Source organism: Leptidea sinapis, chromosome 14, assembly GCF_905404315.1.
Source record: "Leptidea sinapis chromosome 14, ilLepSina1.1, whole genome shotgun sequence".
In the NCBI taxonomy this organism is placed as follows: domain Eukaryota; kingdom Metazoa; phylum Arthropoda; class Insecta; order Lepidoptera; family Pieridae; genus Leptidea; species Leptidea sinapis.
This window is the reverse complement of record NC_066278.1, coordinates 4,426,216-4,440,581: the sequence shown is the minus strand read 5'-3', so window position 1 is coordinate 4,440,581 and position 14,366 is coordinate 4,426,216. Positions and strand designations below refer to the sequence as shown.

Here is a 14,366-nt window from a genome sequence, read left to right as displayed (position 1 = left end):
GATTTCAAACGCGTATATTTAAGGTGCGTGTGACCGCGCCTTAAATATACCGTTGTCTTGCACCCCATAACACAGGCTATGCCTTATTTGGGGCAAGATAATTTGTGTAAAAGAATTTCAATATTATTATTGTTACAATCCAGTGCCGCTCAGAATTTTTGAAAGACCCAAAAATTCTGAGCGGCACTACAATTGCACTCGTTACCTTGAGATATAAGATGTTTAATCTCATTTGCCCAGTAATTTCACTAGCTACGGCGCCTTTCAGACCGAAACAGTAATGCTTACACATTAACATAACACTGCTTCAAGGCAGAAATAGGCACCGTTGCGGTACCCATAATCTAGCCGGCATCCTGTGCAAAGGAGCCTCCCACAGAATCGAGCAGTGGGCTATCAAGTCAATATTGAATATTTAATTGCAACTTAACAGGTTGCTATTACCGCACTAACAGTTAACAGTTAAAACTATGACGTCATCTAAGAATTGTAAAAATATGGTGCAACAATTTTTTTGCTTAACCGGTACTTTAACATTTTTATCAACATTAACCCGTTTTAGGCTAGATTTTTTTTTTTTTGTTTTTGTTATTTTCTTGAAATCGGTGCATTACCTTGTAATAAGAGTGGTATCATTATAATCGTGGACTAAAGCTCTATTAACTACAATATTTATTTTAAATCATGCTACGGGATACTAAGTCCAACCCTTGGAATCTTCTGAAACATCTTAAATCTATACTTTATGATTATCACTTCGACTAACTAATCAATTACCATGAAAAAATGAGAAGGTTTTCGCATGGATCAAGCCTTGTTATAATCTCTTGAATTTAAAAAGATTGCCTGCAATTAACAACACCTCATTGGTTGCAAACCAAAATAAAAAATTAATACTTATATTTGATAAACAGGTGTGGTTTCAAAATCGTCGAGCAAAGTATCGTAAACAAGAGAAGCAGCTTCAGAAGGCTCTGGCACCAGCAGTTCTTCCAGGCTGCAATGGAATGATGAGGAACATCCAGGGCTACAGAGGCTATCAGCCCTATCCCCATCCAAATACCATAAACCGGTATCCACAGGTAAATGATACGAAATATGTTCATTGACTAAGAGTAATGCAGCATTAATGAGATTCCTATGTCCAGTTTGATTTTTGTTATGAAAAATATTTTATATTTTCATAAAAAGAAAAAATCTTGTCCAGTGTTCTACAAAACAATATCGAATCTATAAAAATATTTAATAGAATTTTTATCTGTATGTATGGTCGTTAATTCAAAAACTACACAATAGATTTAATTAAAAATGAATATTAACAAGAGATCGAGACACCATATAGGCTAGATTTAGCCTAGATGTAGACATACCTAGTAGTCCACTGTCCACGCGAATGACGTCACGGGTAGCAGCTAGTTTTTTATATTAGTAGGCTCATTAAACCTTTTGAAAATAAAACGGCAAACCTGCCTTTGTCAAAAGAGCCAGATATGCAAAATCAACAGTGAAATTAAAACAGCATCGCATCTGTAATCATTTTGTATCGAACAGCAATCTCGTCGCGTAATGAATACCATTGTTTCCTTTACTTCATATTCTCGGTGTCGGCTCGCGTTTGCATTATTTTCGGCGGTCACACACGGTCGAGCAATCTCATTAAACTGTAATCAGGCCGAGTGATTAGCGATGCATCGTAATCAGTTTCCAGAACAACATCCTATCAATCGCGGTTGAGAAAATGAGTTGAATATGATGCTTTACGGCCTGCATTTAATATTAAGTATAATATGTACTAATATAGAAGACGTCATACTTTGATTTACGATCATTTTTAAGAGCTAGCTTGTCAGAAGGAACCGTGTTGTCTATGGCCGCTGTCAACAGGTCCTACAAAGAAGATGTAAATACTACGTAAAAAGAGGCTGGACTGCCTCAGTAAAAATTTAAACAATGAATTATGTATATAATGTCCAAAAAGTGGGATTTTATCCAGCACACGTTGGCTATTGGCTACAACCGGGTGTGATTCATTCGTCCACTAACCGATAATTACTGGAATATATGCTGGATATATACTAATAGTTGGGTTAGGTTAGTTTGAACGTTCGAAGAATCATTCACTGGGGTAAACAACAATAATATAATGGCGGTTCGGTGCCGTTATTAATGTAATATGACCAATGATGTTCTATAAATATAGACAAATCCCGTGGTATAAAATCAAATCCGAAACATGGAACATGCTAGAAGTTACATCATCATACATATACATTGCCGCATTTACTCCAGTTGTTTAAAATACTATTGTTCAATAAGCAGCAATGTATAACATTTATTCAGTACAGGTAACTTAAGTTGTATTTAGAACCAAATTCAGACAGTGACCGTTGATACACGACTAAGGAGAAAAGTGTGCTAGCATTGTCTTCAACGACAATTTTTCCGTTTCGCTATCAGACTGCGAATGATATATCCATAAATGTGTATAGAACGTCATTGATTATGACACTAACTATGCTTTGTATAAAATATGAATTATGTATATTATGTCCATAAAATAGTATTCTGTTCAGCACACGCTCATATTGACTACAACCGCATGTGGTTCATTCGGTCACTAACCGGTAATTACTGGATTAATATTAATTGTTGGGTAAACGCGCGAAGAATCATTCACTGAGGTAAATAACAATAATGTCGGTTCGGTGCCGTTATTAATTTATTGTGATACTAACGATTCTGTGTGTTAACGCCTGTCAAAGTCACTTATACTAACTTAGATACTCTGTGGTAATCATAATTATTGTAGTGTAAAATGTTGTTACTCTCTGTCATATATACCTACTGTCGAGATTAAACTATCCAGGTAAATTTTAATTAATTAATTTTAATTAGTTGTTTTAATTAATTAATTGATCTCATTATGTTCACGACGAGACATAAATTGTGGCTCCACGTCTGGGAATCGAACCCTGGTCTCGTGTCAGGATACTTACCACTACAGTACCGAGGAAAATTACCGATATAGATATTATATAATATATAGATAGATTATTACATAGAGAATTTGAAAGTTATTTATTTGCAGTGGCAATACTATTTGTAGTTCTTAAAATGTGTATTTTGTATATTAAAAGAAGCTATTGAATCGTGGTTTTATCTGCCCGACTACAATCGAGTCATATAATAACAATCCTACATGAGTTATCTGAGATTCAAATATGAAGTCACTTTCTGTTTGTCATTTTAATTACCGATCTATGGAACATTTTGGTGATATCTTCTTTCAACCCTCTACGGAGAACGTATTGGTAATTTTAGCTTGTAACTTGTTGTACGAATGTGACATATACATTTATTTTTCCGGAGACTTACGGCCGTTCCCAATATACTATCTACAGATTGACATAAATTACTACCTTCTACTGTCAGTAATTAGCTGTCAATAATCTGAAACTGTCCCAATATACCCGATAATTCATTCTTATCCCCTTATATTGGGACGCGTGAATTGCAATTTCCATACAAACTTTATATCGCTGGTAAGCTATACGTCGTCCCATTGATAGACAGCGTGTACGGATTATCGACGGTAACTCACCTTGAGTTACCGTCGATAAGTTTATTGGAACAGAAATGTCAACTATAGTTACGATTTTTATCTCAAGTAAGAGATAGACTCAATGTTGGGAAGGGCCGTTAGAATATACAGCCCAATATTTGTTTTACGTGCCAATGTGTGCGTTAGATAGTGGTCAAATATTCAAAATAAATTGTATCTTCTACCGCATTTATAACTGGCAGTGCTCAGAAGAGCTGTTCCGGTTGATTCCAGCGGCCGAATTCGACCACCGGACATTACGTCAAAATGCAAAATACCACCCTCATCACGTTGCATCTGGAATTCCATAACCGCGCGTTTCCAAGAATTTTCTTGCCTTGCCACTTTTTGGGATCTGTTACCGGCTGCTGTTGTCCCGAACTGATTCGACTTAGGGACCTCCAAGAAAAGAGCATACTTAAAGATTAAAGGCGGGCAACGCATCTCTAACTCCTGGTTTTCCGGATGTCCATGGGTGCCTCACCGGAGTGATAACCATGACGTGTGCCTCTTGCCCATTTGCCTTTGTGTATAAAACAATACTAGGAAGCTAATGGTAAGCGTGGCTAACTGTTTGGGGCTTGTCATTCAAAATCGGTTACAGTAACGAAAGATTCGATAACCCTTTCCATCTTGTTGCATCTCGGTTAGAGATATTCTTCTCTCTCGCATGCTCTGTTTGTCTATACCCTATTATATTGTAAGATTTTGTATTGCATATTATATTAATTTAGAAACAGATGTGGGCATAATGAAATTTTTTTCTTTAATTTAACTTTTAAATGATTTAACTTGACATCGAATATCACAGCACCACGGCAGCTACGAGGAGTTGCAGAAGGACATCTTCTCACTGTCCCAGATGGGTGGCGGCTCGTATCCCATGCCGCAAGGATTCTCCATGGGACATAGCGCCAATATGAGTGCTGTTGGGATGCGACAGGATACTATGGGTAACTAAACATTTTATATTCGTAATGTTAACACGAGGAACAAACATAAACTTGTTATGCCTACTACTCGGTTGGGTCGAGTTGGGTCAGATGGGCGATGAATATGCTTCTACAATATGATCCCAGAAAATGTACAAAACAAATGTGTTACGAAATTTAAAAGAATTGTTAAAAAACGTTTGTGTGGGAAAGGTTATTATAGCATAAACGATTTTTTTAATGACACCACGGACTAGGAATAAAGCGAACACCCTCAGGCTCTTTAATTATAAATGTTTATTGTACGATATCACATTGTAATCCATATTTTATATTAAAAAAAAAGCCTGCTGAGTTTCTTGCGCCCATTCTTTTCAGGTCTGAGGCAGTCTCTTTTGAATGGGTGGTAGTTTTTGACGTTCAATAAGTGATTTTAAATCCTATTTTGAATAAAAATATTTGAATTTGAATTTGAATTTGAATTTGAATTTGAATTTGAATTTGAATTTGAATTTGAATTTGAATTTGAATTTGAATTTGAATTTGAATTTGAATTTGAATTTGAATTTGAATTTGAATTTGAATTTGAATTTGAATTGAATATACATCTAATGTATGTATTATTCTCGAGCGTAAAGCTTATAATACATGGTCGGATTTGCTACGGCCGAACCATCGAACATGTTCCAGAACCGGATCATATTCGATGGTATGTCGTCGCCTTGTCCATCAAAATCAATAGAGTCCATTGCTAGATACATAAAATATAACTATCTACAAGAATGAGTTGCTTCATGGTGTAAGATACTTGATGAAGCCACAACCTGAAAGTTGAACAGGATATACAAGATTTAGAAGAGTGCCGCATCGTTCATAAATTTTGTTTTCACATTTAATATGTGTACCATACTTATATAATTATTTAAATATTAAGAGATACGAAGTATCTATATCAATTAATAATTTTTAATTTGTCTGTTATACGAAAAAAATGTTCATTAGTCCTCACTATTTTATTTATTCACGCAAATATATAGATTACAAATAATAAAATTATTTATTTTAATTTAAAACGTTTAATTAACATTATAACAACCCAGCAAGATTACATGTTGCAAATTCTTTTGTGCAACCTAGACTTCGTTTTATTTTTCTTAGACAACAGCTTAATACAAAATATTCACTTATTATTAAATACAAAAAGATAGCCAATCATCCGGCCGTTCCCAATACACTATCTACAAATAGATACAAATTACTACCTTCTACTGTCAGTAATTAGCTGTCAATAATCTGAAGCTGTCCCAATATACCCGATAAGTCATTCTAATCGCCTTTTATTGGGACGCGTGAATGTCCATACAAACATCTATCGCTGGTAAGCTATACGTCGTCCCATTGACAGACAGCGTGCAAGGTGAGTTACCGTCGATATGTTTATTGGGACAGAAAAGTCAAGAATAGTTACGATTTTTATCTCAAGTAAGAGATAGACTGAATATTGGGAACGGCCGGAATTACCACGGTTTACCTAATAGACAGAACAGCAGTGTTTAGAGTAATAAAGAAAAAATAAATAAATATGAATAACACACGACTACAGATTTTTTTTATTTAAGAGTACACCGTGCCTGTATTAGTTGCTTAAAAAAATATTTTATGTATAAGTATGTAAAATGAATATATTATTTATTTATTTATATATTAGGAAGTCAAAGTGCTTACAACTATCTTAATCTATAGATACATTTAAAAATTCTTTTATAATGTTGTATATTCCACTTACAGGCGAACTCGACATGCTTAATAGTATTATATGCATCCTTTGTTAAACTAAAACTTTTGAAAACAATTTTTGAAAGAATTTAACAAATTAAAGCCACAAGCAAAAGGATGATAAAAAAAATTAACTATGTTCTTACTTAATAACCAAGAAAAACTAAAGAATAAAACAATAACTACGAACAATGACTAACCTTCTTGCAGTACTTTCATAATTTTTTTGACTTCTTTTTTAAAACATGGGGCAGAGTGCTGAAAAATATCTATACCAGCTCTTTTTACCAAGTTGTTGTAGGTGACAACTATTCTACACAAAGGGGCAGACCTGCATAGGTTCGATCTAGTTAATCTAGGCCTGAACGTTAGTTTTTTGATAACATGTGACTTAGCATTACGCTTTGGTACCGCCAATTGAACCCGACTCAACAGATTTGGGCAATCAACCCCTCCATCTATAATATTTTTTTGGAAAGAGAGATCAATTAAGTACCTGCGATCAGACAGTGTTGACGCTTTATAAAATTTTAAAAGATCAGTGTAGGTGTTAACCTTTTTATATATTTATATATGAGAAGATTATCATAAATACACATTTTTCTCATTTGTTATTAAATTATTTTATATTATTTGAACATGAATATGAACTTGTATTTGGCCTAGATATACGTCTTTCTTTGTCAATTTGGTAATAAGTGCTGTAAGGTCATCTATAAAAAATAAAATAAAAAATACCTTCTCTTAGATACATGTTATATACATGTCTAGATAGACTATAAAAGCTGTGAAAACTTCAAAAAAAAATACTTACCTCTATTTTGAGCAATTCACGCACACTGACACAAAGGGTCGTACATTACCAGTGGGAGGTTCCTTTACACAGGATGCCGGCTAGATTATGGGTACCACAACGGCGCCTATTTCTGCCGTGAAGCAGTAATGTGTAAAAATTACTGTGCATCGGTCTGAAGGGCACCGTAGCTAGAGAAATTACTAGGAAAATGAGACTTAACATCTTATGTCTCAAGATGGCTAGCGCAATTGTAGTGCCGCTCAGAATTTTTAGGTTTTTCGAGAATCAGGATTCTCGGTTGTCTAACAGCAAGAGACTATCTAGACGCATAAATTGTCTAAGTACCGTCCGAAAACAAGCACAAAAGCGAAACCGGCAAAATGTTAGGAAAAGAAACCCTTTGTTCAAATGTAACAAAATTAACGCCACCCACTACACAAGTAGAATTACACAAAGTTAGTGCATTTGAAACTAAAGTACAAGTTTGAAATACAAGAAGCTGTAGTCGGCAGCTTTCATCAACTTTATATTAGCGTCGTCAAAGCAATTATAAAGTTGCGGTGCGCTTCGTGATGAGGCCTCGTTTTTAAACAAATATCCCTTATAATAATGAGAAAACTTAGCTCTCCGCTGGCCGCACTTAAGCGGATATCTGCAAATAAATTATACTCAGAGAGAGCTCTTCTTTTAAGAAGTTTGTTTTTTAGATATAAAAGGATCCTGCTATTATAAGTTACCTTTGAACGTTTACCTACTTTAAACTTTAAATGAGATAACTATTTGAAAGTACATATTATTTACATATCTTCTATACATATAAATGAAATTGGAGTGTCTGTTTGTAATATTGAAATAACCGTTTCTTACTACATGTATATGAATAAATATATACGCCAAAATAACATTATGTACAATTTTTGTCTGTCTGTCTGTCTGTTTGTTCCGGCTAATCTCTGAAATGGCTGGTCCGATTTTGACGGGACTTTTATTGGCAGGTAGCTGATATATTAAGGAGTAACTTAGGCTACGTTTATTTTAGAAAAAATCTTTTATCTTAGAAAAATAAAGTAATGTTGCAAAGTCCAAGAAACGATCTAACTCTAAAAATCATTTAAGTATATGGCAAAACAACGTTTACCGGATCAGCTACTATATAATGAAAATGGTCTTTGTTTGAGGCTCAATCATGCCTAAACCACTGATCGTATCGACATGAAACTACCACCATTCGATGCGAAATTTATCCTAGATGGTTTATGGCTTCTAATTTTTTTATTGTATTTGTAATACGACGAATAAAATTTAATTTATTTCCTTCTAAAATTCGCCCAGCGAAGCGGGTGGGAACGGCTAGTCTTAAATAATTAGAGAATTATAGATAGTGTGGTATTAGTTTTAATTACTTAACTATAGTTTTTGATTCGAAATACTTAATTCTTGCTTAAATGTAATTAATAATAATGTGAAATTTATTATCTAGAAAGTCAGTCGTGCATTGAGTGGAATGTGTTATTTTGAAAACACAAAAACAGATATAATTTAAACTTCTTAATAATTATAATATCTAAAATAGATTTATATCTGTTGCAAAAGTTTATTATCCTCTGTTTAATCTCCATTTTAATTAAAAATAAAATTTATTTGTCAATTTACTTTTATTTGTAAATAATATTATTAACATTATTTCAGAATTCACTTTGAAATTTCACTAAAGAGCCGATTATTCGTTTATTCTTACTTAAAACTCACCAGAGATTTACTTACTTACAGAAACAGGAAGACAAATCACTCGCGTCCCTGCTATTTCCTGTACACCACTATAAAATTTTTACTAGTAATTTGAGGCACCACGGCGTGTAATGTAAGTCAGATTCCCTCGTATAAAAACTCGGGGGTTGGAAGCAAGGCATCGTACCGTAGATATTCTAATAAGAAAATTTCCAGTACATTTACTTTGACGGAGTCCTCGCGGCGTCTTCGCAAATATCTTATTTCCTGCGGCGAGATTGCATCTTGAGAAAACGCGGGGTCGTCTTGCTCGTCGCCATCTCGGATTATATACTTGTTATAGTTCGCTATGTATAGCAGGAGACTTAAGCTCATCATATCAACACCGCAATGTCTTTAGCTTGGATAATTTATACGTCTAGATAGAGCCTGTTGATATTAGCCAATGCATGACAAAAGGCCAGGTTTATTACTTTAGTGTGAATGATAGCTACGTCTTATGCTCGCGAAATGTCACTTTGTCAGAATAAGGATTAATAAAATAATTATTGTAATGATTGAAGTACTACAAATATAAAGATTTTTATTCTCTCAAGCAAATGGTCTTTTACAATTTCTAAGGGGTAGTCGGCCCGTACGATTCTGCCTGTGTAGATTCAGCATATTATTTTTATCAATGCATCTTTTTTGTATGTGAATCCGATTAGAATGAAACATTGAATGTTCCGGGGAGCTTTCCACTGTACTTTGATCTTATTCAAATCAGAATTGCCGTTTTAGAGATTAGTGTGCATAATCACACATATAAAAATTCTGAGAACTATTTTTATTTGATGTCGCATACATAATGTTTTCTTTAAGGCGCTATCCTAGTCCTAAAAAAAAACATTTTTAAAAATCTACTTAAAATACATCTACAAATACTACGGTTCCAATTTTTTAACATGTTTATCTTCATTTCTTTATAAATTATCGCTGTTTCGAAAACACGATTACGAAAAAAAATCTCGATAGATTTATTTTTAGAAAAATAGTCTTTTTTATTTGAATTGTTTATATTATCATAAAACTATGATAGCTATAAACACAAAACTTATTTTATTCGATAGTTTATTAGTATTTATAAGTTTTCATTGTGGGATTTATCAATACGCTTTGTGAATTATTTTATATCAATTTTTTTCGTAATAAACCATACGCGACGCCTTGGTTGCATGCTCGCTCAAGCCAGCAGTACGCCCGTGACCACTGTCAAGGAAGGTAATGAAGGAAAATAATGATGATGCGACAGCGTATTTGTTGAAATATATAGGTAAATGTAAGTCGGAAAGTACTAAAATAAAATTTACGTAATATTATTTTGAATATTATGCCACGCGGGATTTTTGTATATATGTACTTTAGGGAAGTTAGATAAATCCAAGATGGCCGCCGCACAAAATTATGATTTCATCAATATGGATATAGAGAACATTCTGTGAACATTTTTGAAATCAAAGATGGCCGGCAGGGTGTCTGCACCCTCGAGAACCTCGGACACGATATCCATATTGCTGAAATCATAATTTTGTGCGGCGGCCATCTTGGATTTCAAAAATGATTCCAAATTCGTTCTCTGCACCCTCGAGAACCTTGGATACGATACCCATATTGTTGAAATCATAATTTTGCGCGGCGGCCATCTTGGATTTCAAAAATGATCCCAAATTCGTTCTCTGCACCCTCGAGAACCTCGGATACGATACCCATATTGTTGAAATCATAATTTTGCGCGGCGGTCATCTTGGATTTCAAAAATGATCCCAAATTAGTTCTCTGCACCTTCGAGAATCTCGGATACGATATCCATAATGTTGAAATCATAATTTTGCGCGTTAACATTTCTCTCATACGTCGATAAAAAAGATTTACTTCAAAAATGCATAAAAAATATTATCACAGTAATTCCGTACTCTAGCACAACTGTAAGTTTTAAAAAATATTACGCGGTCCTTCTGGGTCGGTGGTCGTTGACCCACATCGCTCGGTTCGTTCTCAGCCATGCCCGACGCCCGTGTCCATGCGTACCTATCGAATCTAACGTTCGCGCAATTTTTACCTAAAGTGTTGGGAAAACCTCGCCTTAATACATTATGTAGTGTACTGACATCTAGTCTTAACAGAGTATGTGTTAACTATCATTGCCACTGTCACGACATCGACAGTGACGGTAACCATGTGACGTTGAGTGCTATATAAGGAATGCACAGTACAGTGGAAGGCCAGTTCTAATCGGCTATTGGTTGCCTCCGGACGTGTCCGGGTGTAGTGCTAAACAGTAAAGATTAGTTGTTTCACTCGTGACCAAACGAAGAACATAACACATTAATTTAACAAATTTATTATAAACGTAAACTGTTACATACCTAGTCTTGCAATAAATACTGAAATTATTGCAAATAACATTTATTACTTTTACAGTGTGTTAATGTGTTTAATACATAAATATACGACAATTTAAAATATAAAAAGCTTATTTCTAATGGTCTCCATTGGCTTCAATACAGTCCTTTAAGCGTTGAGGCCAGTTATCAATAGAAACACGCACTCTTTCCTTGGCAAAATCCTTCACTGCCAATCATACGAATTGTTTTAGGCACTCCAAATTATCATGGCGTTTAGAGCAAGCCGTACTCTCTAAAACTGACCATAAATCATAATCCAGTGGATTAAGTTCGGGACTATACGACGGCCAGTCTTCAGCTCTGATGAAGTCGTTAAGTTCGTTTCCAACCAAGACTGCGTAGACCGAGCTTTATGACCCGGCGCCGAGTCTTGCTGGAAGAGCCGAGTCATTCTTCGTTATTGAACATGGTGTTGTTAATGCGCTTCACTAAAGTCTCAAGAATGGTATCGTTACCTTTTTCGTACGAACACTAGGTACGTGGACTGCCAGATCATTTTCTGTCACAAACAGAGGATTGAACATATTAATAGCCCAGTACACATTATTGTAATACCAATCGTATGGAGAGTTTTAAAAACAACCCACTTCATTTTAATATCCCAAAATATTGTAAAATGTATTCGCGCCAAAATGAGAAAACTCAATGAACAATAATATAAAAATGACAGAATCCAAATTCAACTGTAACGTTTTGTTTATTTTCCATTGTAACAGTATTTTTGGCCAAACTAAGTATATGATGACTAATATAGATATTTTTGGACAGGTATGAGCGCCGAAGACGAGTGGTACAACAAGTCTCTGTCGGCGCTGCGGATGAACACCGGCCACCACGCGAATCTGGCCGCTGCGCCGATGCTGCAGTACCAGACCTAATCGCTGCTTCACGGCGCCGAATACTCGCCGGCGCCGGCGCATGACTTTGCGCCTTAGACTTAGGGCTTGCTCAGACGAGGCTTATGTCCGCGGGCGTGAAAAAAATATCCGCCAAGATCTTGCTACGGACGCGACGATGTGAATGTATTTGTTCGCTGGATTTTAAGTGATGCGTACGCGTGAATGCGATTCCAAGTACAAAATGTACGTGGTTCGTTTTTATGATACAATAAACGGCTATTTGTAACCTTTACTAGATGAAAAAATTTATACAGTAACAAAGTACGGAGTTTGGTAATAGTTATTTATACAACTGTTGTGTAATAAGGGGTATTAACCTCCTGTCTGCTCCGAGACCACCGTTTAGTACTCTGTTATTTGTCCAGAACACAAGATATTAAAACACGAATGTGGGTTTATCACACCGAGTGTGATATTAGTATCACATGAGTGTTTACTACCTATTTATCAACACTTGCATACAAGCCTTTATGCAACCCATAATATGAATCCTGTATAAAAGATTCTGCAACAGTCAGCTTACTGCTAAAATTAAAAAAGCCAGTCCTAGTAACCATAATATCATCCAAAGGAGTGTTATTATGAAAACGGATGATATAATGTTGTACTAAATTTCATTACAACACTCGTTTGGATGATGTAATGGTTATTAGGACATTGGGTGTTTTTTCATGTTGGCAATAAGCTAACTGTTTTAGAATCTTTAATAGAGGACTTAAAGCATGGTTGTAGATAAAATAAATTTGTTTCACGAGTAAAACAGAAGCTAAATTCAAAACCAATAACATATTTAAGTTTCAAATTACACTCCTATGTTTCATATATGTACATGTTACATATATGTATGAACTAACAAAGTGTAAAACTATGAAGAATTAAATTTCTAAAAAGAAAACCTTTCAAAGTCAGCTTGGAACCAACTCATATACTGGGCAATCTTTTTTTTAAATACAGATTTTTATACATATTTTTGTTATTTCTTTTCTGGGGTTATTCATTACAAAGTGGTATGCAATACTACCATTTACTCGGTTTAACAGAATTTTTTATGTAATTACTCCGCGTCACAGAGCTCTTTAATTATTAGCAGTTCTTTAAACCAAGACTAAATATTATTTTTTAATATCGAAGTGTGTAGCCTCCTTAACAATGAGTCTAACTATAATAAGCTTGATTAGTTAGACACATTTATACTTTTTAAGTAATGAATAAAAAACAGTTTTATAACGCGTACCAAAGTAGATTAAATGAGTGTATATAGTAAGTAAATTTTTATTTGATTTAAGCACGTTAAACATCTTTGCTAGGAAGTCGATAACTTTGTACGGGTATTACTTAGCTGATTGTCAATGTTCATGAGCCTTATATACAAGTATCGTTGATAATCACTGACCTCTACTACACTGCACTGGCGGCTGTCAAAGTGCTTTTGTGCCTGTTTGATATTCGCCATTGTGGCGCTGTTGGCCATGTAGCGAGAGTCTGCGGTTCTAAAACTAGTGATGACAACCTCAGCAAAAATTGATAGATGGTGGGAAACTGTATACAAAAAAAATGTGTACATTATTACGTTGATTCTTGAAGCATAAATAAAACGGAAAACGAACGAAATTAATTCAAAATGCAAAAATACTACGAAAGGTGATTATAACAATACATTACTAGCATTAAACAAAATTATATTTAAATTATTACCAAATTTTGTTTGAAGACTTGATAACAATATTCATTTGAATTGAAATTGATGAAATGGAAATTCTACATCAAAAATAAAAGTTGGAAGCATTTTAGCAGTTTTATATATTTATGACGAATCAATAAATTAATATTTGTAACAATATATTGACATAGATATTCCGGTGAAAAATATTACAGAAACTTTTTGTAATTACATAATATTTAATGCTGTACTTTGATTAACTAGGAGAATGTACAGACGATACAAACTTAATTGATAAGTTATTTAGGTTAAGGATATAATTTAGTCGTTTTCCATAATCTTAATAGTATACTTACATAAATTATTGTACAGTTCACGTATTGATTGTTGTGTTATGTAAGACACACATTGGGCGGGCCAAATCTGATGTAGCAACATTTGAAAGAAAACTTAATGCCATAGCGATATTTTTATGTTTGTTCAATGAAAGATTCCTCTGTAGTATTCATTCGGTGATGTATACAAACTAT

At 34.4% G+C, this 14,366-nt stretch overlaps 1 protein-coding gene across 1 annotated transcript in view; it reads left to right on the top strand.

Annotated features, from left to right (window-relative positions):
• LOC126967839 (homeobox protein unc-42) overlaps positions 1-12,218 on the top strand; it is a 46,210-nt gene extending 33,992 nt beyond the window's left edge. Inside the window, exons 4-6 of the mRNA XM_050812527.1 lie at positions 915-1,082; positions 4,464-4,554; positions 12,046-12,218. Coding sequence (XP_050668484.1) covers positions 915-1,082; positions 4,464-4,554; positions 12,046-12,155 — 369 coding nt within the window. The 3' untranslated portion in view covers positions 12,156-12,218. The remainder of the gene's footprint in view (positions 1-914; positions 1,083-4,463; positions 4,555-12,045) is intronic.
• Positions 12,219-14,366: the final 2,148 nt, after the last annotated feature.